The following is a 26,478-nucleotide window of genomic DNA, read 5'->3' as shown; positions in this document are numbered from 1 at the left end:
TGCTCAAACAAACAGTGAAATAAGGGATGTAGCCTGGCATCCAGTATGAACATGTAAAACTGCAGACACACCCTGTAGTTTAAGGTGAAACACTTAAAATGAGCTTCATTATGTCCAGCTATAGTGCCACACTTTCTCTAGATTGTGGACTTAAACTTAGTGACATTTCCTCTGGTGCCAGCCTTCAAACATGCATTACACTTAAAGCTTTGCTACTGCTAAGGCGCTACTACCACTTGGGTACCTTGGGTGCACGTCGGTCGTCAACCACAGCCGGAAACCTTTGTGAACACTCTCTGGTGTTGTTGTAGTGACCGTCTCCAGCAGTTCATCCAGGAAATCCAGGCCCAGGTGGCAGTTCTGGAGCAGGAGCCAGCCACTATCCATCATGCTGTTGGCCAATAGCCTGCGAGCATGAACCTCCTGGCCCTGCCCCATAGATATGGGATTGCACGGCGCCCCCTTCAGGCAGAGAACAGGACTCATCGTTCATTTAACAAAGAGCATTCAGTTCATTCTGAACTCATGTTAAGGCTTATGATAAAAATGAGAGAAAAATTATGAGACGCAGATGTGCGAAAACAGTGGTTTCTAATACTAAACATCCTGCAATGGACTGGTGACGTATCCAGGGTGTACCCCTGCCTTTTACCCAAAGAGAGCTAGGGTAGGCTCCAGCAGTTCCCTGTGATCCTAATTAGGAATATGCAGGTATAGATAATGGATGGATGTTCAATTAATTATGAATAATTATAACAAATCAGATTTTCACCATGTTTTTATATAATGTATATGTAACAAGCTTTAGTTATTTCCTACCTAACCTGTATCATTCCATCGATAAATGTTTTTTACTTGGTCTTTCCACTATGGAAATTATGGAATCCTATTTCTAACAGTAAATTTAAAAAAAAGAAAATGGTTAGTCATTATGGAAAAAAACATTTATGGTAAGTATAATTATGACTAATTAAGTCAAAATCTGGAGACAAAAGTCAAATTTTTAATTCATCAAATCATAAGGTGTCTCTAAAGTGCCAAGTTGTACTAATGACCCGATCATCAGAGGCTCCTCCACTAATAAAGATTTATAAAAAAAAACAAAACAGAGGCTCCTCCAGTACCTCACTGGCCAAACCTGTGACCTCTAAACTATTAGGTTCTGATTAATTTTGACTTACCATAAATGTTTTTGCTCATCATGAATGAGCTTTCTTTTGTTAATTTTCTTTTACTGGCCGAAATTGGCTTTTGTATTCAATCAGTCCTTCCTTAATCCTGACTCCATCCAGCATTGTGAGACTTTTGCATCCATTCTCTTCTTCTCAATTCCTTTATGCATGCCTGTCATTTCTACATATTTACTACAATTAATGTTTCCTTTATCAACTGGCTCACTTTATCTTTCTTTATTTCAACACCCATTATAGTCATTGCATTTCCCCAGTCACCCACCTTGATCTTGGCCAGTCTCTCTATATTTTCAGTTGGGTCTGAACCCATCGACAGCAGACAAACCATCGGAGTCCTGTTGTCACTCTCTGCCAACATGGCTTCCAGGTCCAGAACCAAACCTTCAGCATACTTCTGCCCCAGAGACTCTGAGATGTAGCGGCGTGCCTGACCAACACAAACACACACACACACACACACACACACACACACACACGCACAATCAATAAACTGCTCTGATCATTATAAAAACAAACATTATATTATTTGGTCTGTAATTAGAGTCAAACAATGGACCCAATGGCCTTTGACTTAGCAAAAAATTTTAATAACTATGGTACAGTAGTGTGATCAAACTGCAAATACACACTTGTCCTACAGTTAACAGTGGAGGATTTAAAGTTATAACATTTGTCTGGTCTGTCTGAGAAAGTGATTGAGTATGTTTTTGGTGCTGAACTGCTGTAATCAGACCTGAGCAATGGTTCGGTCTGGACACCAGCTCCGGATGAGAAGAAGTTTCTGAAAGGTGCCAAGCCTTTCCTCGTACCCATCTGGCAATGTGGCATCCTCTGGAGCTGGATGGTCAAACCAGGTCCTCCAGGCACGCTCATTCTGGCTCACCTGCTCACATTCAAACATAACTTCTGTAGATCTATGTTTCGGCTATACATCTGAGGTATTATCCATGTGTTTGGATTCTACCTGGGTGAGGATCTGGCTGAATGGAGACAGTTTGGACAGCTGCACCAGGTTGAGCCACGTCTGATCCAGGATCCAGCGCCGTGGTTTGGATTCTACAGAGTTCATATCCAGAGAAGCGCCACCTACACACACAAACAGTCTTTATTGTTAGTTTACTCTGGTAAAAAAAAAAAGAAAAAAGAAAAGCACTGTGAGAAGAGGACGACGAGGATAAAGGTGTGACCTTTAATGAAAGTGAGAACCTCGAAGTGCGAGATGTTGCGGGCCTGAAGGTCAATCTTCAAAGCCAACAGCAAAGTGAACAGCAGTTTGTGTTCCTCATATAGACCTCTGGCTGTGTAACGGTACAGCTGGGGAGGGAAAAGAGTTAGTTTCTCTGTATATTGTGCATCAGTGGTATAAGCTACTGCCTGGGGCACAAATGCATGAGGGGAAAAAGAACAAAGGTAGAAGATTGCCTGGAACTCATTAGCACCAGATAAATAGAAAACATTTCATTATAGATCAAAGATCAGATCTTGGATTTGAGTCTGGTCTAAAGATCCTAGACATTGATATGATAAACAATGTTAATAATAGGTCTCCAATTCTTAATTGAATAGTAAAAATATATCAAGGCTGAATTAAACAGTCAATAAAAAGCAGAATTATAGTTTGGGCTGCCACAGAAGCTTGTACACAGGCACAATCACCCCAATAAATAAAAAACTGGAGATGTCTTCTATTAATGATGACATAATAATCACAATTTTGGTTTTGGCAGAAGTGCTAGTGATCAGCACCTGGTAGGTGAGAAAGCTGATGATGTTGCTGATGCGCTTGGAGGTGAGGTGTGACTTGTCGGAGTTCTGCATGGATGAGTCAAAGATGCCCAGGAACTGTCGCAGAGATGTTTGGTACATAACATTCACAAGTGACATCTCCACAATCAGGAAGTACAGGATACTACCCCTAGTGGCCACTGGCCGGTACTCCTCCCTGGCCTGGTTGATCTTTATCTCTGTTTCTGCTGCAATCGACAACTTTTCACTCACCTAGAAGACGAAGACACATAATTGAATTTTCATCTATAGTTACTATTCTTGAATCAAAGAAACTTATTCATTACTTTCAGCTGTTTTTTCACAAAACATCTTCAATTAAACATGCATGATAGAGTCAAGAGTACATAAGAAAACAAAGAGACATCAATACCTCCTGAGCGGTGGTCTTGGTAACCCTTAGCACCTCAATCAGAGACTGGTCCTCCACTAGGGACCCCTGTGTGCTGGTTAGCCTGAACAGCAGACTGTCCTCCAACTCCTGCATCTTCCTCTTGTTGGACGTCACCTCTTCCAAGAGCTTCACTCGCTCTGCCTCTAGCTCCTAGTAGGACACACAGGGGGAACAATGTCAAATTTAATTTTGTGTTGATCTTTTAAGGTTTAGTATTTGGGAAAGTATCACTGCACATGCACTATCTCAAAATTACACATTCCTATTGTACATATCCAGGAGAGTCAGTTTCATCGAACACTAAAACAATCCTTATTGGAAAAATATAGTTACCCCATAGTGTCTTTGAGTATCTCCTGAACTGAGAAATAGGTGAAAATGTGAATGCAAATTAAAATTAAATATATCCTCCAATATAATTGTTTGTAAACATTTCCAGAAAAAATTTGAATTCACTGGATATTTAATGTTGGTGTGTTGAGAACTGCTAACATTCTTATTTTGGACGATATTTGGCACAGAGTTGGACTCAAACAGCTTAGCTGTAGACCCACTGTCCAATCATCTAACAACTAGTTACCTACCTCTAGTAGATTGACCTGTTGCCACCTATTTAATCGCCTAATGACCTAGCTAATTAACTAACTAATAAGTTAAATGACAAACTAGATAATTACCTAACTAGCCAACTTAATAACTGGGCAGGAGAGACCAGAGCTAGATTTCATATTGCTTGTACAGTATTTTCAAAACCAGTGTGGTAACTAAAACTGAATATAGTTTTTGTGTATTTTTTTTATAATTTGCTTTTAACAGTGGAGTCCTCCAGTCATCTTCCATTAAATGTACTTTGGCAAAAACACTGACGGATGGTGTGATCTGACACTGATGTACCTTAAGGGCAGTCGTGACCTAATGGCTAGGGAGTTGGACTTGTAACCTGAAAATTGCAGGTTTGAGTCTCAGGTCTAGCAGGAATTGTCAGTGGCACAGAGTGAATAGCCAGCGCGGACCCCCAACCGCTCCCTGGGCACTGCAGCATTGGCTGCCCACTGCCCCAGGTGTGTTTGCATGGTGTGAGTGTGTGTTCACTGCTGTGTGTGTGCACTTGGGTGGGTTAAATGCAGAGCACAAATTCTGAGTATGGGTCACCATACTTGGCCATATAAGTCACTTTCACCCTTGACCTTGGAGCTCACATCTGTCTCTTTACAGTTGATTTGGGTTCTTCGATTACCATTCATATTATCTGTCATCAATTTTCTTCTTGCAGCCACGTCCAGGGAGGTTGACATCAGTCCCGTAGACTGTAAACATCTGAATAATATGAGCAACTGTAGTCACAGGATTACTATTGCAACAACACATCATCAGTAGGGTAAGACTAACCTTTCTCACGACGGTCTAAACCCAGCTCACGTTCCCTATTAGTGGGTGAACAATTCAACGCTTGGTGAATTCTGCTTCACAAAGACTCAGGCTGCTTGGAGATGGTCCTATAGCCTTTACCTTTAACATGCTTGTCTATATATATATTTTTTCTAATCTCCTGAGACATCTCCCTCCTCAGCTTTCTGTGGTCTATGTTCAGTGTGGTACACACCATGATACCAAACAGCACAGTGACTAATTTTTTAGCCTTTAAATAGGCAGACTGACTGATTACAAGACTTACTGATTGAAGACACCTGTGATGCTAATTAGAGGACACACTTTAGTTTAACATGTCCCTAAGTATTTTCAGTCTTTTCTTGGAGTACCATAATTTTTGTCCAGGCCAGTTTTACTAGTTTGTTTATTTTCATTCTTCTGTTGAACCACAATTCAAAAGCAATGTCTGATTTTCATTAATTAATTTTCAGTAAATTTTTATTTATTATTACTTTTAGTCAGTTTCAAGTTATTTTAGTCACCATTTTGGGTTTTTCCTTCTTTAATGGAAAGGTACCAATAATTTTGTCCACATCATCATATATTAGAGTCCTACTTGAATATTTGGTTTATTTGAATGTATATTTTTACCTTCTAATTGGTAAATTAAAGTGAATCCAAAATATAGAGCTGAGACTTTCTGCTTTCAGTTGGCTTGTCATGTGAAATAATATGATGTATGGCTTCAACAACGTACATAAAAAGGCTCAAAAGTGTGACAAAATGCCCTGGTCTCCTTTAATTGTCTGCAGACCTGTTTTTCCAGCAGTATGACACGTCCCAGCAGCTGGTCCTCCAGGCCTTGCTGGGTGACGGTGAAGTCGACCACAGCAGTCCTGGCGCTGACCTCAGGGCTGTATGCCGGGTTTGCCAGCTTGGTGGTGATGTAGAGCGTGAAGCCCTTCATCACATCTACCTCCTTATCGCCTGCCTTCACCTGCAGGAGAAGGAGGATTATTCATCTCTTAACATGTCTGGAGAGTCTTCATTGGGACATCGTGTATCTAAAAGCCTGTCCTTGAGGTTTTTTGTTCGTATGTTGTTTTTATTGTACAGAAAATTCTCATTAGTGTATATATTTTGTTTTATTTCAGTAGAAAAGACAGAAAACAAAAACTAATGGAATTGTTTTTTAGTGTCAAGCAGTGTCATAGCTGTCTTACTTTGTAGGTGGATCCAGACTTGATGTATTTCTTGTCCAGTATGTTATCCAGGACGGGGTCAAGTTCTTCCCCTACATCCTCCAGTAGAAGGGGACGTCCCAGAGATAGACTGTCCTCCAGGTGGGAACGGAAATATTTATGATTCAGAGATGTCACCTGAGACACAAAAGAGGACAACTACTAGTTAGAAAGGCACTGCTAACTCAGTCCAGGGTTTTAAATCAAAATTTAAAATTAATCTGAATGACCCAAATCAGCAGGGTCTTGAATATTACTTGCCTTAACTTGCTAACATCGTCCTGCTGGTAAGTAGTTTCAGCTTAAACTCATCAATTATATTTGGTTATGTAGAATACAGTCTATGTTGAGACTTTACAAAACAAGAGGATTCACAGAACCACAGTTACATGCATAACTCTCGTTCTATTTCATCCTTCCTGACCTCCAGAAGGTGGTGCTGAAAGCACTGAAATCATGCCAGCAAAGTCACGAGGAATCCTGAATACATAACTCACTGAGTAGACCCCAAGGACTCTGGCCAGAGTACCACATTTAGTGGCTGAGGGGTTACAATGTTCATCCTGTCGAACTTGGAAAATGTGCTAGGTGATGCCCATGAAGCAGCAGCACATATAGTTTCTAAAGGTACCCCGCTTAAAGCTGCCCATGTTGTGGCGACACTTCTGGGGGAGTGGCCCTTCACGCAAAGTGGTAGGGAGTGGTACCCTGCCTTGTAGGCGTGGGAGATAACATTGACAATCCAGTGGGAGAGGCGCTGCTAGGAAAGAGCACAATCTATCTTAAGACCATCATAGCATAAGAACAGCTGGTCGGCCCTTCTTATATCTGTTGTAGCTGTAATATACGCTCTCAGTGCCCTTACTGGGCACAACAACTCTAGCCTCTTTGCAGGGTCCTCATTGCAACCCACGCACCACTGTGAGAACAGCCTCCACCTGTTCTCATACTGCTGACGACTGGACAGTGCCCTTGCATTCAGGATGGTCTGACTGACGGGGTCTGTAAGATCGGTCAGCTGCCGCTTGGGCTCTCCAGCAGCCAGACCCACAGCTGGAGGTGTCAATGATTGGGGTGCCAGATTGTTCCTCCCCAGCTGGGACAGAAGATCTTCTCTGTCTGAAGGTGCCACGGCATGCCGCGAGAGAGTCTGAGCAGCAACAGGAACCATGTGCGCCAGATGGGGGGTCACCAATAATAACCTGTGACCCTCCCAAAGAACTCTCTGGAGTGTTGGCATGATCAGAAGTAATGGTGGGAAGGCATACAAGAGACCCCGAGGCCAAGGGTTAGCTAGAGCATCCTATCATCCCTGCCAGGGAAAACCAGAGGGGACAGTGAGTCGTATTATAGTCAGCTGTAGGGTGGATTATGTGGAAGTGTATTTTGAGTGTAGTTTCAGGAGGTAGCTGATGTCCTGTGCAGCAGTTATGCAGAAGTCTCCGCCTCCTCCTCATCAAGAGCAGCTGGATGTGGGCAGTCACATCTCACTGTGTGGCTTAAAAGTCTCATCAGTGTTGGATTCAGGGGGGCTGTGAATTAACCTGTGCAGTCTGTCTCGAGACGTGTTGTATTTTTGAAGTCCTGTGTTTTGACAATCATTGTGGATATGTGAATCTATGCGATTGTAGGGCTTGAGCTCCTCTGTTGGTTTGTAAGGTACTAGGGTTGGGAGTATCCTGATTACTACCTGTAATTGGAGTTTTTTTTCTTTTATTCTGAATGGACTGTTTTAAGTTTAACCTAATTTTGGTCTAATTGTATATATATTTTGGTTAGAAAAGTGGTCCGTTGGAATCTATTATTATTAAAAGTTGCTTTGTAAACATCATCTCTCTTGGTCTCACCTTGCCTCAGTTCCCACCTGGACTAACCTGTAACAGTCGACTCCTGAGAGGCAAAGATATCCACCTCTGCCCTGCCATAGATGCTCCAGATCTTCTGTACCAAATCTCTGTGGAGGCGCCACTCACCCGGTGGAGGTGTCTGACAGTGAGGTGTCTGCAAGCTGGTTCCTCTCTCCTGGTAGATATACTGCCTGCATACTGGACAGAAGTGGGGCTACCCATACTAAAAAGTCCTGTGACACCTTGAGAAGCCATGCAGACTTGGTGCCCCCTTGGCGATTGATGTGGTAGACGGTCGAGGTGCTGTCCAACCGTATAAGCACGTATCTTCCTCTCAGGTATGGCACATTGGTGAACACTCATCTGAGGTAGCTTCTTTGTCATGTGGTTTTCCCTAGGGATCCATTTTGACTACTATTCTTTTTTTTATTGTATATGCTCCCATTGAGTTCTATTTTTAGGAAGCATGGTCTGTCTTTCCATTGCTATGCAGATGACACTCACATCTATCTGCCCTTAAAACAGAGTTCAAATGGTCTGGAAGCACTTACGTCTTGCATGTCTGATGTAAAAGCCAGATTGTCTTTAAATTTTCTTAATTTTAATGAGAGTAAAACAATGTGGTGATTTAACCTCTTCTGTAAAGCCTTGGGTAAAAAATCTAGGGGTTATTTTTGATGATGGTTAACCCTCAGTGGTCGACGAATGCGCCGGGGCGTTTTGTGGCATCTTCTTTTGATGACGCTGAATCAAACATAAATTACTCTGTCGGTTTTGATCGTACAGATAAAATCGTATCATTCGAATCTGTAAAGGGTCTAGTTTTATTTGTATACACTCAAAATAACAAAACGCTGTGCTTTTGTGAAATAAAGAAAGCGGACAGGGTGCACTCTCTGTCTTCTCTGTCTCTGTCATCTCTCTTCACACGTAAATAAAACAACCAGAATCTCAGCGAATACTTGCCTCATAAAAATAAGAAATATATGGCTAGAAATATTGAAATGTCTTCTTTTAAATGAAACAATTCGAGTTAAAAAAAATCATCACTTTTTATTTAATCTGTATGAATGTAAGGAGCGGTACAGTTTCTCCTGTCTCACCTCATTACAGCTGTGATCCTGCCTCGCACTGAGCTCACTGTGCATATGGAAATAATCTGAGGTGAGCCAAGTAATTATCTACACATGCCCCCAAGAAATGACACAAATTGTCAAACTCAATTATAGAATTTACTCACGTTTTCTGTGCATTTGGACAATGGCATGCTACATGAGTGAAGAAGGGCTTCGTATGTTCCAGACAGCGACGAAGAGTTTACTTTGTCCTCAGAGGAAAAATGCGACACAGATGACGAACATTTGCATCCAATTGTATTGCACTAATTCCCTCTGAGCCACATTCCTGATTGAAAGGTTCATTATGCGGGTCTTTGTGCGAGTCTTTGTCTTCTCAGGTAAATCAAATGATTATTCATATAATATTCTTCCCGCATATGTCCTGTCCAATCTAGCTACTCTCAGTGCTCGAGGAATGTTGCTTCAATTCATGCATGGATTATCAGATAGCTCTTCCTTCAGGTGATCAGGACCTAGGCAGGCCAGGCAGAGGTCGTGGCTATCATCTGCCCGAAATGCAGCCCCACAGGTCACACAACAGTGAGCCCCATCCATAATGAGAGGCTCCACTAAGCCCCCCTGGGGGGAGGGGGTGCATACATCACCTACCCAGCAAAGGTTATTACAGCAAAACAACAGGCTAAAGTGGCATGCACCTCCCTAAATGCTGAAAGCTGGGAGCGGGCTATTCAACCACAGAGATACCCTGAATCACCTCATCCATCTCCCTCCAGAATTTCTCTTTCTCTTCTAACTCACATCCTACCTGTGGGGCATAATCACTGACTACATTCAACATCACACCTTCAACTTCCAGCTTCAGACTCATCACCCTATCTGACACTCTCTTCTCTTCAACATTCCTGGCAAAATCCTCCTTCAGGATAACTCCTACTCCATTCCTCTTTCCATCCACACCACGCTAAAACAGCTTGAACCCTGCTCCTAATCTATAGGCCTTGCTACCTTTCCACCTGGTCTCCTGAACACACACGATATCCACCATTCTTCTCTCCATCATATCAGCCAACTCTCTAGTTTTCCCTGACAAAGTCCCTACATTCAAAGTCCCTACTCTAAGTCCTATACTCCTGCCCTTCCTCTTCCCTCTTTGCCTACGAACACGCCTTCCTCCTCTCCTTCTCCGACCAACAGTAGTCCAAATTGCACAGGCACCCTGTAGGTCAACAGCGCCAGTGGCGGTTGTTTTAACCCGGGCCGCGACCGATCCGGTATGGAAGTCATATATATGATTCGCATGTTTGATTTGGCTTTAATTTTACGTTGGATGCCTTTCCTGCCACAACCCTATGCATTTAACCGGACTTGGGACCGGCACATAAAGACACTGGATTGTGCCCCCCTGTGGTTGCACTGTATTATTATATCTTGTAATAGTTTTTTATTAATTTAAGTCTGAAGTGAGGTATGTCACAGCGTTTTGCCGAGTTCAACAGCATGTGACTTAAGGAGCCAGAGCGGAGGAGAGCCTGTTTTTCCGAGCAGAAAAAATTCTCTCAACTGCTCTCATGGCTTCAGTTTTACCTCTACAAGTACAAATTTCACCTCAGAAGTTGCCACATGTCTCTTGTGACATGACTCGGCAAGACAGATAAGCCACAAAAGTTTTGTAGTGTTTTGTAGCTTTTGCCATCGGAGCCTTAATTGACAGGAGAGTCGTGTTTCTGCCTCATTGACTCCAATAAAAATTAGCTGCCTGCAGCTAGTCTCTACGTCTGTCATTCTAAACTGCTCTCACGCTGTGATTTTAACTCCAATCTGGACAAACTGTGTATTTGTTGAGGAAATTGCGAGTTTCCGTCATGTTATCATTTAGCGTCCTTTCTACTTACAATTGTGTTTTCTTCTTATAGGGTAAAAACGGCTTCATTATCAGCTTGCCTGCTATAGCTCAGTGGTAAGGCGCTCATTTGGGAGGGAGTAGATGGGGGTTTTTGACCAGTCGAGGTCAGGGTTTGATATATTTGAATTTTTAATAACGTTTTACAACTACTACAGTGCTATCATGTGGGCATATAGAAGACTGCAGTTCTTTATAATTCTGATATAAGTGCCTGACAATGTGGCACATGCTCCAGCTTCTGAAGTGATCCATATGTATAGCAAGCAGCAATAACAGCGTGCTTTCAGCAATCACATGCATTTTCCTTAGGAATTGCACATTCTAGTGTTTGTTTCCCTCCCCCACGGGTGAATGATGTGATTGGGAATTTGCTTCTTGTGTGTCTGTCCTTCTACCGGGTTTTTATTTTGGTGGGAGTTTGTGGTTTGGATCCATAGGAGGCACCTGGAAGATGCTTATCCTCCTGGATTATGTTCTTCATATATGTTTATTATATTTTGCCATTTTATCCTTTTATCAGACTTCAAGTTCAGAGGACAGAGATTGTTGTGTGTTGTACAGACTGTGTGACTAGACTTCATACTCATTTTGACATCCTAATCAAGAGAACAAATTTTAAGTTTTCTGAGCCAGGGAAGATTTTTCTTCATCCATCCTCACCTGCAGCTGCTGATCTCTCTCTCTGTTTTGGATCCAGGTCTTGCCCTGTCCCTGCGGATCTATCAGAAGTGGGTAACGAGACGCCTTTGTCACCACAATGCCATTCTGGATGGACAGGTCATCACTGGGCAAACCCTGCAGATTCCACTCACTCACTGTGGCATTATCCACCAACAGACCAATCACATTTAAGTCCTGCAGAGGAAGAATAATTTATTACATTATGTGAAATGTTTGCACTCCTCTCCAATAAAATTTTCTGAAATAGATATTTCACATTTTTTATTCTATGCACCTTAAAATTTTACTCAAGCTCAACAGTTTTCTTTTTTTTTTACAGTTTGTTCAAGTATTTTTTTTATTTGACAGAAACTGTCTACAAACATTTTACATATGCAACAAAAATGGAAAAAAAAGAGAACAGGCACTACGCTGAACAAATACTCCAAACATGGACAGTCCAAAGGCTGAGTAACAACTATACTGAAAAAGACTGAGAATGTCTTACGGGACTGAAGGGGATGAGCTTTTCCTCCATCTCTTTCTTCCACAGCTCCAGGAGGAGGCTGCGGAATTCCTGATTAAAGGGACCAGCATAGGACAGGAAGCCTGTGGAGAGAAGGACGTCCCCAACAAGGTGTTTGATTTGAGTCTGGAATCCAGCACTGCTTTCGGTCCAACGTACCTTAAACGCAAGACAAGGTCAAAGAGGGAGGGGTTATTGATGCATGGATGAAAGGTTAAATGGATCAGCTGATAAAAGGAAGAACTGACTTTCTCTCCTCCCAGTCCATCAATCAGAGCTTTAGCATTGGCCATCTTGCAGCGGCAGGCCTGAGCATCATCCTCCAAATCCTGCTTCTCCTTCATGGCAGCATCATAAAGTGCCTAAAGTTTAAAGCAGGTTACTTATTTCTACATTTAAATAAATAGAAATAGAAATAGCAATAGAAAAGACAATAGTTCATGTAGAATATACAAATACAAGCTGAAATTTCTTAAGAAAACTATATTTAAAAAAAATAAATAAATCTGTATTTCACCTGCACTGCATCAAGCTCCTGCTGTTTAGCATCCAACTGTTCCTGAGCTTTGGCGAGTTCAGCCTGAGCGACTACCAGACGGGCCTCCTGCAGAGTGAGATTAGCCTGCACGCACACACAAACAATACAATTGTTCAGAAAATATTGACATGAATTAAGTCTTTGCATCACTTGTTTGCTCTTCAGATTGTTTTTTTTTATTGCCAGGACAACACACTGTGTACCTTCAGAGGCAGGACCTCCTTGTTGATGGCAAAGAAGTCAGCCATGGCCTGAGTCCAAGAGCAGAGTCCCGCCACGTTGCCACAAATTCTCTTGGCTGATTCCATATTGTAGTCATCCATTTCCAGATAGGGAGTGAGCAGCTCCACCACCTCCTCTGTGATGGAGTCCTGCAGCACAGACAGAGTAGAAACTATTTCCTCCTTAAATCTTATTATATTAAGTACAGAAACACTGCATAATAAATGCTGTTGAATAATACCCTCTTCACCCACTGACACATGGAAAGAAGGGGTTACTCTACTGACTACTTCCTGACTGACCTCTGACCTCTAAACTCTCCATCAAACCTGATTCTGGGATTGACTCTTCCTCACTATAATTACCATCAAGTTCATTGACCACAGCTGCCCAGTTTTGTTCCTTCCACCCATAAAATGTTCTGTGTCCATTTACTTTAGTGGATACTGTATTAAAAACATTGAGTAAGGTCAGAATTATACATCCATACAGAGAAAAAAAAATGTTGCCCTAACAAAAAGTGGTATAAAAACATTGTTTTGTACATAAATAAAAACTAAACATGTCTTTAAACAATCAAATATACTCATGTGTCTATTTTTATATTAAGTTATATGGTTTTAAACTTTTTAGAAAGTGGTGTCCCATGCACCTTTTTTACTGAAAGAACTGCCCAGACAACAAGTCCAGCTCTGTAAAGCACCGGGATAAAACTATGGTCCAGCATATCAGGGCAATGTTTAAAACAATTTCTTAGGCTCATTGTGGTGACTTGTCTTCTCTGATCTTTGATTAAATATGAGTTTTAGTGTTAGATTTAGTACAATTGTCATGTTTCATAGGGCAGTGTAACAGTTCATTAAACTTACAAACCTGATGATTCATCTGCTTGTTTGCAGCAAAGATATTCATTAAGCTGATATGGTGAACTTCAATTTGGAGTGTTGTGTTTGTATTGACCTTTGTTTTTAGTCTCTGAAAGTGCTCCACTGTGTTCACCTTCTAGTCCTAAAGAGTGTCAGGGCAGTAATCCAAATGTCTGAGTGTGTCTGTGTTTATGACCTTGCTGAAGTTGAGCAGCATGCTAAGGAAGGCTGAATTCTGCATCAGCTTCATAGCTTCAGTCCATGAAGGTCGTGGACATGGCCGTTCAGGGTCAAGAGTCACTTGATCAATCTGAGAAAAACAGATTTTAAAAAAGTGATTTTGGAATAATAATAACTTCTCCCCAATATCTTCCTTGTTCAGCAAGCAGAAAAAAATACCTCTGAAAGACTTTAATGTCAAAGTTGGTGAAAATATTTCATCCAACCTCACTAACCTTCCTCTGAAACAGCAGCAGCACAGCATCCATGATTCTCATGATGAGATGAGGAGGCTTCTGCAACTTCCTTACTGTGGCAATGTCTGCTGGTTTAATGGTCTGTACAGATAAACAAAACACAATAACAAAAAAAAACCCCCAAAAAAACAGGAAAATATGTCTAGATCATGTCCAATCAACCAACAATAATTCCTCATCACTGCACACATCCATCTGTTACAACAAGGCTGAAAACTCAAACAAACCAGTCCCTCAGTAATGACTGTTCAACAGTTTAAATCTCCCCTTGACTGTAAGCTTTAGACATTTTCTTCTGCTTGTAAAAACAATTCAGCTGATTCCTATTTCTAAAACCTCCTTTGTGCCACTTTTAACTGACGGACCAGAGGGGATCCATCCCCCCGATGTGGTGACCAGATGCTTGACTCCATCATGTAAAAACTGAATTTAACTTAATTTAATACTTTGGTTTAAAATTCAGTCTCTACGAGTCATGTGGGTTCATTGAGCAAGATGGTCGTTTGATTTGAAACCACCTGCCGGGACTCTCGAGTTTATCTAAATTTACTAGTTAATTATGACTCTTTTCAAACTGGGCGGCCAAAAACGAGCGGTGACATTTGAACAGTGATGGCGGCCAAGCAAAACGCGGGAGCTAATCACAAACCTACTGCCCAAACTTCGGACGTGAGTATACTGCCCGTTACAACCTCTGGATAAAGCCAGGAAAGAAATAGAGGGGGCTAGACTGCTTTTGACGAGCCTTCAAGCGGATATGAAAGAAATGAAAGAAGTTAATATTGGACTACGACTGGATGTGGACCCCGGGAAAAAAACAAGCTGAGTATGGAGCTGCTTTATGTTATATAATAAGAAACATGACTCTGCCGTCACTGCATTTTAATTTTAGAGGTGTGATGCTTTCTTTGATTTTTTTTTCTATTTATTTGAATGAAAATTGTTAAATCAATAAAACTTGATGACAAAAAAGAGTTCAGTTTCAAAGGAATAAATGTTAAGTGTGTGTGTCTCAGAGACCTGTAGTGCAGCCTCAGCTGCCTTCAGTGCTGGTTTTGCAGCCTCCAGTTTGGACTCTGCCACCACTTTATCAGCTTCAATCTCATCAACAATCAGCTGAGCTTTATCCTTCACCTTCTGCACCTGCTGCTTCACCTGCAGAGAAAGAGAGGGGATTAAAATTAGTTAGCTAGTGGGCACTAGCTGTCTGTGACTAACATCCATCCATTATCTATATCTGCTTTGTCCTGAACCAGGGTCACAGGGATCTGCTGGAGCCTATCCCAGCTCTCTTTAGGTGAAAGGCAGGGGTACACCCTGGACAGGTCACTAGTCCATCACAGGGCCACATAGAGACAAACAACCTCACACACTCACACTCACTCCTATGGGAAATTTAGAGTCACCAATCAACCTGACATACATGTTTTTGGACTGTGGGTTTCAAACCTCACGTTCCTGCATTACCTCTGTTGATAGAGGTAACAACATGACCCTTGAGATGTCTGAGTAGTAGATTTGTTTCATGTTGTGCCTGACCTTCTCAGCAGCCTGAGCTTTTGACGTGACCTCCTGTAGGACCTCATCTGCCTTCTGAGATGCGACGGCTAGCTCCTGCTCTTTCACCAGCAGCTCCTCAGACAGCTGAGACACAGACTGTTCCGCCTCCATAAGTTTACACAGACCTGCAGAAAACAACAATACAATGAGCAGTAGCTGTGACAGTCTTGCTCCAGGTAGAGCTACATTATTCAAAACCACAAAAGTCAGCCCCTCATTCTCTGTCTACAGGCATCGGTATGTCTAATGTATCTAAAAGCCCCTACAGGACAACTGTCAGGACAGTTTTATAACCTTCTGAAATCAACAACCTGACAATCAGAACTTGAACTGTTTTCTCATCTCATCTTTTTCATTTCTTGCATAACTACTTCTGTAGTATGTGAGTATGTTTTGTCTATAAAATGTGAGACAAATAGGAATTAAATGCCTGTTATAATTTCCCACAGGGTTAAATGCAGTTTCAAATGTCTTTTTTTGAACAATAATTGAAAACAAGACCTTTAGTTTAAAATTATGTATTCCACCACAGTAGAGGAGTTGAAAACAGAAAAATGTGGCACCTTTTCTTAAAAGATAACTAAAATATGTAGGTTTTTTAAGACATACAGTCTGAAAATGTGCTCCATTGTCTTTAATAAAATGACCTCCATACAACACGTTTGCTTTTAGACATGGAAACTTCATATGAACTTGTCTGTTTTGAGGACACCATAGCCTTACCTGTCTTCATGCGTTCAGCCAGCATACCGACATGAGCAACCTTCTCAGCATAAATTATCTTGAAGCTGTCGATGAAGGACAGGTATGACTTTGGTGTCACAAATGTTTGACGACGGAAACGTTCAAAATACTCTGCACATTTCTCTGCCACCAGGTCCTGTGGGAAGAGAGGTGCTGTGGTCAACTGCGCTGATAATAGACACCTCATCATAATGTTAGCACTACCTGGAAGGTTCCCATGGTAACCACCACACTCTGCTTTATGTCCTCTGAGCAGCGAAGGTCCTGGTACTGAGACAGGAAGTGATGTGATACAGCAACCAGAGCATCCCGAGGCCAGCGCTGGAACCAGTCCACAGTGCAGCCCGAAATCAAACCTGGGAACTGTTTAGGTCAAAGGTTAGGGTTTACTGACAAAAATTGTTTTTTCAATTGTTTAACTACCACATTTTATCTGATTTCTCATCAAAGCACACCATAGCATTTAACACATTTCATGTATCTTATCTAACCACATCATGTAAATTCCTCTCTTATTTAGTGTTTTCATCTGGCCCCATCGCATCACCCCATCTCTTGTCATATAGTTAAAGTGATTTGTGTAGTATTTTGCTACTGTCTCTCCACTGCCACTCAACAGGGAAACACAAAGAGGCAAGTTTATACCAAAAAGACAGATTTTGGATGACCTCCACTTGACTCAGATTTAAGAAGACCTAAACCTGGGAAATCATTTCTGCACAAAACAAGGATTGTGGATTTTGTTCTCCATCACTTACATCAAAGAAGTATCAGGGATTTTTTTTTTATTTTGGACGATATGAACAGAAGGGATAATTGCAACAAGGAAACCCTATTCATGTCCTCGTGACCCTGGTTAAGGAATAAGCGGGTATAGAAAATGGATGGATGGATGGATGGATGGATGGATGGATGGATGGATGATCTGTCCTTATGAGTGACAAAGCTAAGCTTTTTAATTTATCTAAAATGATCAACCACTTCCTGTCACCTTTAAGGCACGATTCCGAAACTTTTCCCCAACAGGTGAGAAGCAAAGGACAACATGGAGGTTTCTCCGCACACGGGACAGGAAGAAGTCATAAAGGTTTTCCGGGGTTGGAGGTCGGCGCGGGTACTGTCGCTTCATGACAGAAATCAGATCCTGAGTGATGTCGTCCAGTTCATCACGAGCAAACAGGTTGGAAACTTCACCACTTGCCAAGACATTGTTCATGTATTCTGTAAAGGACAGATTTTAGTCGAGGCAAAATATTTTCACAAAAACAATGGAGGCAAAACCTGTACGGAACAAATAAAGTTTGCTCAGAACTAATGGACACGTATAGATTATGCTGGTTTTCTCCAAGATGGCACCAAATATGGAAGCCTCATGGACTTTCCTCCATCAATTGACCACGTAGTAGGAAAGGCACAGAAGCAAATTATTCTAGAAGAACTTTGATAACCACTGAGTACATAGAACAAATCTGATTAAGATATCTCATCAATTGCCTTTGTAATAGATTTTTTAAATTGTAACGCGACCTTATGGACACTCTTCAGACCATCACACCTAGAGATTTCCTGGTCATGTTTAATGAACCTTTAAGATTTGAATGACCTTTCTCTAGTGTGATTCAACACTCAGCACAAACTTTACACTTTTAGTTCCATCCTAAGGCATTGTGATCTGGATGTGACAAATAGGGGGGCATGTGTATAATTTTGTGTATCAAGATGTCATTGGGGTTGTTGTTTGTTGTTCCTACAAATATGAAAATAGTTAAGCCAGATTTGAAAGCAGACAGGGAGGTACCTAGGAAGGCTTCATCTTTAATGTCATTGTCAGTGAAGAGGAATGTGACTCCTTTTCCCTGCTGACCAGCGATGCGATACAGAGCCTTCAGATCCTCCAGTAGATTAGTGCAGCTATATGACCTACCGGACACACAAAGAGAGAAGAGATGCACACAGAGAAACTTTCAGAACACCTCTAATTTTTTCAAGTTTTTTAAACATAGGAATAGATAATGGATGGATGGACTTTTTAAACAGATTTTTCTTCATTTGGATCAACTCCTGCCTGCCCTGTAGCTGCTGTTGCTGGACTCTACAAATAAGACCTAAATAGACAGTAACACACATACTTAAATTTGCCTTAAGAAAAATCCAGACATGTAAAGTCAAGAATAAAATAAAATAACAAGGGCTCTGTTTAGCAATACAGACTGGTCACCCTAGTGGCCTGAGGCATTTCAGATGCTGATCATGAAGCTCGTGGGAACTGCGGGTTAAACCTTTGTTCTAATTACCAGTTCTGGTTGAAAGTTTCAAGTCTGTTTCCCCTCACAGTTTGCTCAGAAATGAGGTCTGTTACCAAACAAAAATGTAATGTCACAGGGTGCAAGAGTACAACTGCACATCTGAGTTGAAAAGCTAAACCAATGGAGAATTTCAGGATTACTTAAAGTAATGATTTCGATAATTCCCCAAAATACCATAGAAGACTGAAATATAAACACTATTGTTAATCAGCATACAACAAGACTGCAACAAGCAATACCCCTCAAGTAGAATAATGGTACTGACAAAGTTGTCTATTATTGTTTAGCTATATTTACTATATTTGGATGTGTATTTCTTTGTTTGCTGATTGAGCTGCTTGATGGCAAACAAAATCAATAAAAATAATTTGTGTCTGGTGGATGCAGGTCATTTGTCATTGCAGACCTGGTCAGTGTAATCTGAAAAGTTTGGTATCCTGCAATGAATGCTGCCAGTCTTGTCAGGCTTTGCTTTCCTGACCCCCCAACTCCAACTAGTAAGGCGTTCCCCTGTGGTGTCCTCAGGATCCGTGAGATCCGCATTAGGTGGATCATTGCATCCTGACGTTGGACGAAGGAAAGAAAGTCACTTGATTAATACAAATACTAAAAACCAGACAAGTGTTACAGTACCAGCTTCTCTGGTTTGTGAGACTTGCTGGGCAGGTATGCGTGGCAGAAAATAGCCATTTATAGAGCTTCAAATGCTACATGGTGACTTCTATGAAAAAGCTGAAACATGTCTGTGTTTGAGAGGTAACAGTAGGACAAATGTCAAACCTTCAACCTGAAGAAGGTGATCAATCTGATAAAAATCGTTACCTTGAAGAAGACCAGATCCATGCCTCCCCCCCTCACTGCTTCATTGTACTGCTGCTGGAAAACAGACAGCCGCTCCGCCAGAGCATCCAGAGACGGGATTGGCTCGTATACCTGTCAATCATATATAATTTCACACTAACAGAATATCAGAGGTACATCGATAAATATATATCATACTACTTAAATATAGTATATATAGAAAATGCTGAGAAAAAAGATTTGCTTTAAATAAAACAAAATAATTACCAAAATACAACAATATATTTTTTAAAATAATTAAACATAATGTAATGTAAGACCTTTGGAGCCTCTAGCTCCACATCTTCAGGTTCATCACCCATTGCCTCTGGAGCATCGCGCAGGAAGTCCACAAAGCAGCTGTTCCACTGAGAATGCTCAGTCAAAGCTCTCCCATGATCCTCCACTGTAATCTGTGAAAGACAAAGACAATTAGACAATTAAATATGAGGTTAAATGATGAATGAAAAAGAGGGTTAAAGAAGTTGATGCAAATCTTGGTTTACAAGTTAAATTTACAGAGTAAATTATTTCCCTTATATGTTGGCCCTTCAATTCAATTCAATTCAATTCAATTTTATTTGTATAGCGCCAAATCACAATACAAATCATCTCAAGGCACTTTACAAAAACTAAAACTAAAAACCCAACAATTCCCTTATGAGCAAGCACTTGGCGACAGTGGAGAGGAAAAAACTCCCTTTAACGGAAGAAAAAAACCTCCAGCAGAACCGGGCTCAGTTTGGGCGGCCATCTGCCTCGACCGGTTGGGGTGAGTGGATAGAGCAGAGAGAAAAGAACAGCAACAATAAACAACAAATAGACACTGCAAGTTGGTGGGGCCAGTAACTGCACATCAGCGATAAACAGCTCCAGGACCAGGGACACCTGCAGAAGGTACAGAGAGAGAGAGAGAGAGAGAGAGGGAGGGAGAGAGCACAAACTAGGGGAGAGAGAGAGCACAAGGTTAGTAACATTCAATGGTGGAATATACATGAGGTGGGAGAGAAGGGGGGGGGGGGGGGGGGGGGTTAGGGTAGGGGAGCTCAGTGCACCGATGGTCCTCGGGCAGTCTAGGCCTATAGCAGCATAACTAACTAAGGGATGGTTCAGGGTTGCCTGAAGCCAGCCCTAACTATATGCTTTGTCAAAGAGGAAGGTTTTAAATCTAGCCTTAAAAGTACAGAGAGTGTCTGCCTCCTGAACCCAGTCTGAGAGCTGGTTCCACAGGAGAGGAGCTTGATAGCTAAAGGCTCTGCCTCCCCTTCTGCTTTTGAGAACTCTGGGAACCACAAGTAGGCCTGCACTCTGAGAGCGAAGTGGTCTATTGGGATAATATGGTACTATGAGGTCTTTAAGGTATGAAGGAGCCTGATTATGAAGGGATTTGTATGTGAGAAGAAGGATTTTAAATTCTATTCTATATTTTACAGGGAGCCAATGCAGAGAAGCCAATATAGGAGAAATATGATCTCTCTTGCTAGTTCCTGTCAGGACTCTGGCTGCGGCATTCTGGATTAATTGGAGGCTTTTTATAGAGATATTGGGACATCCAGATAGTAATGAGTTACAGTAATCTAGCCTTGAGGAAACAAATGCATGGACTAGTTTTTCTGCATCATTTTGAGACAGGATGTTCCTAATTTTGGAAATGTTGCGCAGGTGAAAGAATGCAGTTCTAGAAATTTGTTTTATGTGTGAGTTAAAGGACATGTCCTGGTCAAAAATAACTCCAAGGTTTTTTACAGTAGTGCTGGAGGCCAGGGCTATGCCATCTAGAGTAGCTATAATTTTAGAAAAGTTATTTCTGAGATTTTTAGGCCCAAATATAATGACTTCTGTTTTCTCCGAGTTTAAAAGTAAAAAGTTACTGGTCATCCAAGCCTTTATGTCAGTTAGACAGATGGATTGCCTTTCAGAGTTTAAGGGCTTTGGGTTTTTTTCAAAATTACAAATATCTGCAGAATCAAACCAAACTTTATCTGATAAAATTGCCCTACTATTTCCCATCACTGACTGGACATTTAAATTCAGTGCTTTCTAAATATTTGAAGATCCAATATTTGAGAGATGATTTAGAGCATATAAAATATTCTGCTATGAAAAATATATTGTCAAACAAAGTTTGGATAGTCAAACAAGGATAGTAAAAACTCTGATGAGTTCAAGTTTCATTAATATCCAAATGGTGGAAATAAACCCAGCATCATGCACTGCCCACCCCTGCTGCTCCCCAGGTAGCAATCAGTGAGTGTGTATACAGTGAAATCACGGTCTTCTTATTTGTTCAGTGCAATAAGCACAATTAAACAGAGGAAAAAAACATATCCAACAATGGAAACACCTTTTCCAATATGCAGTTGAAAGTTTGTCTGTCGATACTGTCGATGAATCGGTCGGCAATCACTCTGCAACATTCATGATGGAAGAGAGCGGAGAGGAGCTCAGAGCGCTCACACACTTCAGACTTTACTGTCAGGATCCCCTGAAAAACAACACAACACACACTATTTCATAATTTCAAGAATAATAATTGCCTCCAAGGAGAAACACAACACACTGTGACATTATTGTCAAGTTGCATTTTACTATTGGACTGTTTCAGCTGCAGCAATGCATCATATAGTCACTGGTGTTTGGAAGTAAGTTATTTCAAAGGACCAGTGTCAGTCTTTAATTCTTCAATAGCAAACACAACCTGCATTTCCCACATAAGCCATTTGAACTGAATTGGAACAGTTTTCATATTTCATCAGACTTCGCCTTATATGAGCATGCCACACACAGTGCATGCAAATAAAGTAGCACATTATTTTTATATTTCAAAAATACTGGACTTTATCTGCACTAAGTGTAGAGCTTGATATTTAGTACTGCCTTAACACTTCATACATTATAGTCATGCTCTTCATTAAACAAATGTTTGGAGATATAATCCCCTTACTGGTGTCTTTCACATTTCCCCACAAGAAGTGATTTTACCTCAAACCAAACAAGATATGTTGTTCTATGTCATCCTTTCTGACCGCCAGAGGGCGGTGCTGTAAGCACTGAATGTTCCCTTCGCGCATGCGCAGTTCGAGTATTTATACCAACAAAGTCACGTGTGACCCAGGATGATCCCCGGAGGTGATATATTCCGGCGTCATCCAAGGCTCTTTTCCTCTTTTCTTCTCGCGCGCGGTTTCCAATGGTGGCCGATTGCTTCGCAAGCGGCACATTCCTTACCAGTTGCTGGTAAGGAATGTGGTAAGCCCCGTGACCCGAGTGGTCGGAGAAGCGGATTCGCCCTCCAGGGGCTGCGACTGTGGATTCGGGATCTTCCTGTTGTTACATTACCCGGGAGGTAATAATTGTACGCTTTTTCGCTATGGGTGCACCGCAGCAGCAAAAGTTGTTTTCTGTTTGGAGTGCCGAATTTGTTGGTGACGGTGGCGTTCGCGCTCCCCTCTCCCATTGTTTTCTTTTTCTCTCAGCATCGGACGCATTGTGTGTCCGCCTCGGTGAAAACGCCGTGGTTATTTTTCGTTAGTGGTATCGCAGTGCTGGTGGTGACGGCAGCGTTTGCGCTCCCCTCTCCCACTTTTTCCTTTTGCTGCATCGTTTCTCCACTGGTCGGGACGATGTAGCTAGCTTCCTAATTATATAATAATATAACAAAACAAAAAAAAAACAAAAAAAACGGTCCTCTACTGGTGACGGCAGCGTTCGCGCTCCCCGCTCCCACATCGGCTTTGCCACATCATTTCTCTCCTGCAGGTGAGTTGTGGTACCTGCTCTTTCTGTGAAAACAATAAGAACAGGACGGAAGCACACCCGCCTTCAGCCTCTATTGGTGACGGCAGCGTTCACGCTCCCCGCTCCCACATTGGCTTTGCTGCATCATTTCTCCCCTGCAGGTGAGTTGTTGTACCTGCCTTCTCTGTGAAAACAACAAGAAAAGGAGGAAAGCGCACTCACCTCAGCCGCTGACGGAAGTGCACCCGCCGTCAGCCTCTATTGGTGACGGCAGGGTTCGCGCTCCCCACTCCCAATTGGGTTGCTGCATCGTCTCTACCTTGCAGGTGGGATGCTGTGTCAGTTTTTCTTTGAAATAATTTTTTTTTAAAAAAGGGGGGGGGGGGGGGACATACAGTCAGCACTCTCAGCCTCTACTGGTGACGGCAGCGTTCGCGCTCCCCGCTCCCAGTTTCTGGCACTTGGATTATTCCCCTGGGCGGCGGTTGCAACGCCAGGGGCATACCAGCCATTTGGTACTGGGGCAGACAGCAAAAGCCTCTCAGCATGGAGGGGGCTCACTGCTGTGTGACCTGTGGTGACAGGCTTCAACCGGACGATGGGCACGACCTCTGCCCGGCCTGCCTCGCCCCGGATCACCTGAGGGAAGGGTTGTCCGACAACCCGTGCATGAACTGCAGCTACTTGCCTCGGGCACAGAGAGTAGCCAGGTTAGCACTGCTGACACCGGGGAAGGAGGGTGACCTCCCCCCCTCAGGACCCCCTCGGCGGTCAAGGCGCCTGGCTGAGCCTGCGGTGACAACGGCCCCCCCTAGGAAGAGTACAAGGGTCGGACGCGGGCTTTCCTCGAGGGTTGACAGGCTGTCAGCAGAATTAGCGGAGATGAGATCTGTGTTCTTGACTCAACACGCAGATCCTCCAGCAGCGGCGGCAGCGCCACCCTCTCCGCCTGGGCCCAGTTGGGCCCCGGAGGAAGATGTCCTTTCATTGGCCGCCTCAGCTTCTCAGTTTACGGATGATGCTGAGGAAGGGCCCTCTCGGGCTTCAGGCACGAGTTTGGTATCCTCTGGTCGCAGCTCGGCGAGTACCACAGAGGACACTTCGATGCAAGACCTCATGTGCATGGCGCTGGGGTGCTTGAATATAGAGATCCCACAGCAGGTGGGTCCGAACCCCCAGAGTGCCTTCTTCAGGCGTGGGCGGCCTCCTACGGCCTTTGTTGTTCCCCCTTCCAGAGAATATCTGGAGGAGCTACATACCTGCTGGAGGGACCCAAGAACCAGGTCACGGCTTTCAGCAGATGGTCGAGTCCTAGCATCCATGCACAACGCAGCAGAGGCTGGCTTGGCACACATGCCAGCGGTAGAGCCAGCGGTTGCCTGCATCTTTGTGACACCTGAGGAGGCCCTGCGCCCCACTGTCCGGTGCCCGCGGCCCCAATGCCGGGTCACGGACGACCTGGTGACAAGGGCCTATGATGCTGGTGCGCGTGCTGGCCATCTGGGAAACTCACTGGCGCACCTGATGTTTGCCTTATCGGCCTCCTTGCCGGACACCACAGATGCGGCTTCCGCTATGGCATTCAGCGATGCGACATTGCAGACTTTTGCCCTCTTAACCCGTGAGCTGGGTAGGATGATGTCGTTTCTTGTCCAGACTCGGTGTCAGATATGGCTGGCACAGTCAGCTCTGACTGAGCAGTCGCAATGTCCTCCGTAGTGTCCCTGTGGAACCGGGACAATTGTTTGGGTCAGCTGCATCGGCAGCGCTGGAGTGCACCATTCAGGCTCGGGAGACCAGACAGCAGTTGTCGAGCCTCAGTAGACCCATGGCGGCCCCACCCACATTCAGAGTTCGGACAGCAGCTCCGAGGACCGGCTGCCGCGTAGGAACCACCATGCTACTGGTCCTTACCAGCATCAGCGGGCACTCAGGGTGGGCAGGGGCTTTCAGGAGCAAGCCTGTCCTGCACCAGAACAGCGCCAGAACATTACTATATAATGATGATAGAGTTTACAACTTTTGACAAATTGTGACAAACCAGAGGGACAGTGTTGCCTGGCCAGCGTCCTCCCCGTCGCCCCCCCAAAGCCCCTAAGAGCCGTGGGGGCAGGGGATGAAAAGTCCGGGCCGGCGGTCGGGAGCTTCACCCAACAGCACCTCAACTGTTGAGCTGCTCTCACTTCGGACCCATGGGTGGTTGCCACCTTGACTCATGGGTACAAGTTGCAGTTACGACGCCGGCCCCCCGTTTCGAACCGGGTCAACATGACCATCATTGGAGACCCCGCAAAAGCCCTGGCGTTGGACCAGGAGCTTTCTGCCCTCCTTGCCAAAGGTGCGATCGAGGCAGTAGACCCTCTGTTACAGCCCAGAGGGTTCTATTCCCCATATTTTCTCATTCCGAAACGGACAGGCGGGTTCCGCCCGATTCTAGACTTACGACGGCTCAACAGGTATCTGAAAGTTTTGCCGTTTCATATGCTGACCGTGACAGAGGTATTGCAGACCGTCGCCAGCGGGGACTGGTTCACCTCTATAGACCTCAGGGACGCTTACTTCCACGTCCCCATCTCACCACTGCACAGGAGGTTTCTCCGCTTCGCATACCGGGGACGCCACTGGCAATTCCAGGGGCTCCCATTTGGACTGTCGCTTTCACCGCGGGTGTTCACTCGGTGTGTGAAAGCGGCTCTTGCTCCCTTGCAAGCCCAGGGGGTCAGGCTGTTACCATACCTGGACGATTGGCTGGTCTGCGCCAAATCCCAGGCTCAGGCCACTCGGGACACGGCCCCTCTGTTGTCCCACGTGGCCAGGTTAGGCTTCCAGGTCAATCCGGACAAGAGCTGTCTGATCCCCTCTGTCGGTGACCTTCATCGGGATGTCCTTGGACACAGTCTCCATGATGGCTCACCCAACCCCCGACTCGGGTGGGCGACATTCTTCGCCTGGTCGCTGCCCTACATCATGTTTCTCCGTCTTCTGGGCAAGCTAACCTCTGTCTCGCAGGTTGTTCCTCTGGGCCTGCTGTACATACGCCCCCTTCAGAGATGGCTGAATGGCTTCCACCTGGATGCAGAGCGCCACAGGCATCGGAGGCTCCGGGTATCAGGGCGGTGCCTTCGTGCCCTAGCTCCTTGGCGGAGCAGGGCCTACATGTCCAGGGGGGTCCCCATGGGCATTGTAGTG

General features: G+C 43.6%; 1 protein-coding gene across 5 annotated transcripts in view; it reads right to left on the bottom strand.

Moving 5' to 3' along the window:
- The window catches only part of dnah5l (dynein, axonemal, heavy chain 5 like), a 94,813-nt gene that overhangs the window by 22,461 nt on the left and 45,874 nt on the right, over window positions 1–26,478 (bottom strand). For 4 of the 5 annotated variants that reach the window (XR_003294716.1, XM_026291773.1, XM_026291772.1 and 1 more), the window contains exons 64-89: window positions 21,896–22,036; window positions 19,833–19,964; window positions 19,534–19,644; window positions 19,118–19,272; window positions 18,204–18,325; window positions 17,397–17,626; window positions 16,610–16,768; window positions 16,385–16,541; window positions 15,641–15,786; window positions 15,122–15,256; window positions 14,081–14,182; window positions 13,822–13,935; window positions 12,741–12,908; window positions 12,517–12,621; window positions 12,248–12,361; window positions 11,982–12,158; window positions 11,474–11,668; window positions 5,967–6,122; window positions 5,558–5,740; window positions 3,352–3,522; window positions 2,940–3,191; window positions 2,381–2,507; window positions 2,158–2,279; window positions 1,927–2,076; window positions 1,456–1,620; window positions 245–462 (exon numbers count right to left, since the gene is read on the bottom strand). Coding sequence is in view for 3 of the 5 variants with exons in the window: in XM_026291773.1 (XP_026147558.1) it covers window positions 245–462; window positions 1,456–1,620; window positions 1,927–2,076; window positions 2,158–2,279; window positions 2,381–2,507; window positions 2,940–3,191; window positions 3,352–3,522; window positions 5,558–5,740; window positions 5,967–6,122; window positions 11,474–11,668; window positions 11,982–12,158; window positions 12,248–12,361; window positions 12,517–12,621; window positions 12,741–12,908; window positions 13,822–13,935; window positions 14,081–14,182; window positions 15,122–15,256; window positions 15,641–15,786; window positions 16,385–16,541; window positions 16,610–16,768; window positions 17,397–17,626; window positions 18,204–18,325; window positions 19,118–19,272; window positions 19,534–19,644; window positions 19,833–19,964; window positions 21,896–22,036 (4,007 nt within the window). In the remaining 2 variants the exon portion in view is untranslated. Of the gene's footprint in view, window positions 1–244; window positions 463–1,455; window positions 1,621–1,926; window positions 2,077–2,157; window positions 2,280–2,380; window positions 2,508–2,939; window positions 3,192–3,351; window positions 3,523–5,557; window positions 5,741–5,966; window positions 6,123–11,473; window positions 11,669–11,981; window positions 12,159–12,247; window positions 12,362–12,516; window positions 12,622–12,740; window positions 12,909–13,821; window positions 13,936–14,080; window positions 14,183–15,121; window positions 15,257–15,640; window positions 15,787–16,384; window positions 16,542–16,609; window positions 16,769–17,396; window positions 17,627–18,203; window positions 18,326–19,117; window positions 19,273–19,533; window positions 19,645–19,832; window positions 19,965–21,895; window positions 22,037–26,478 lie in introns of those variants that run through there. The other variant, XR_003294717.1, reaches the window with a different exon arrangement.

This window comes from Mastacembelus armatus, chromosome 20, assembly GCF_900324485.2.
Source record: "Mastacembelus armatus chromosome 20, fMasArm1.2, whole genome shotgun sequence".
Taxonomy (NCBI): domain Eukaryota; kingdom Metazoa; phylum Chordata; class Actinopteri; order Synbranchiformes; family Mastacembelidae; genus Mastacembelus; species Mastacembelus armatus.
Note: the sequence above shows the minus strand (reverse complement) of the source record. Positions and strands in the feature narration are given on the sequence as shown.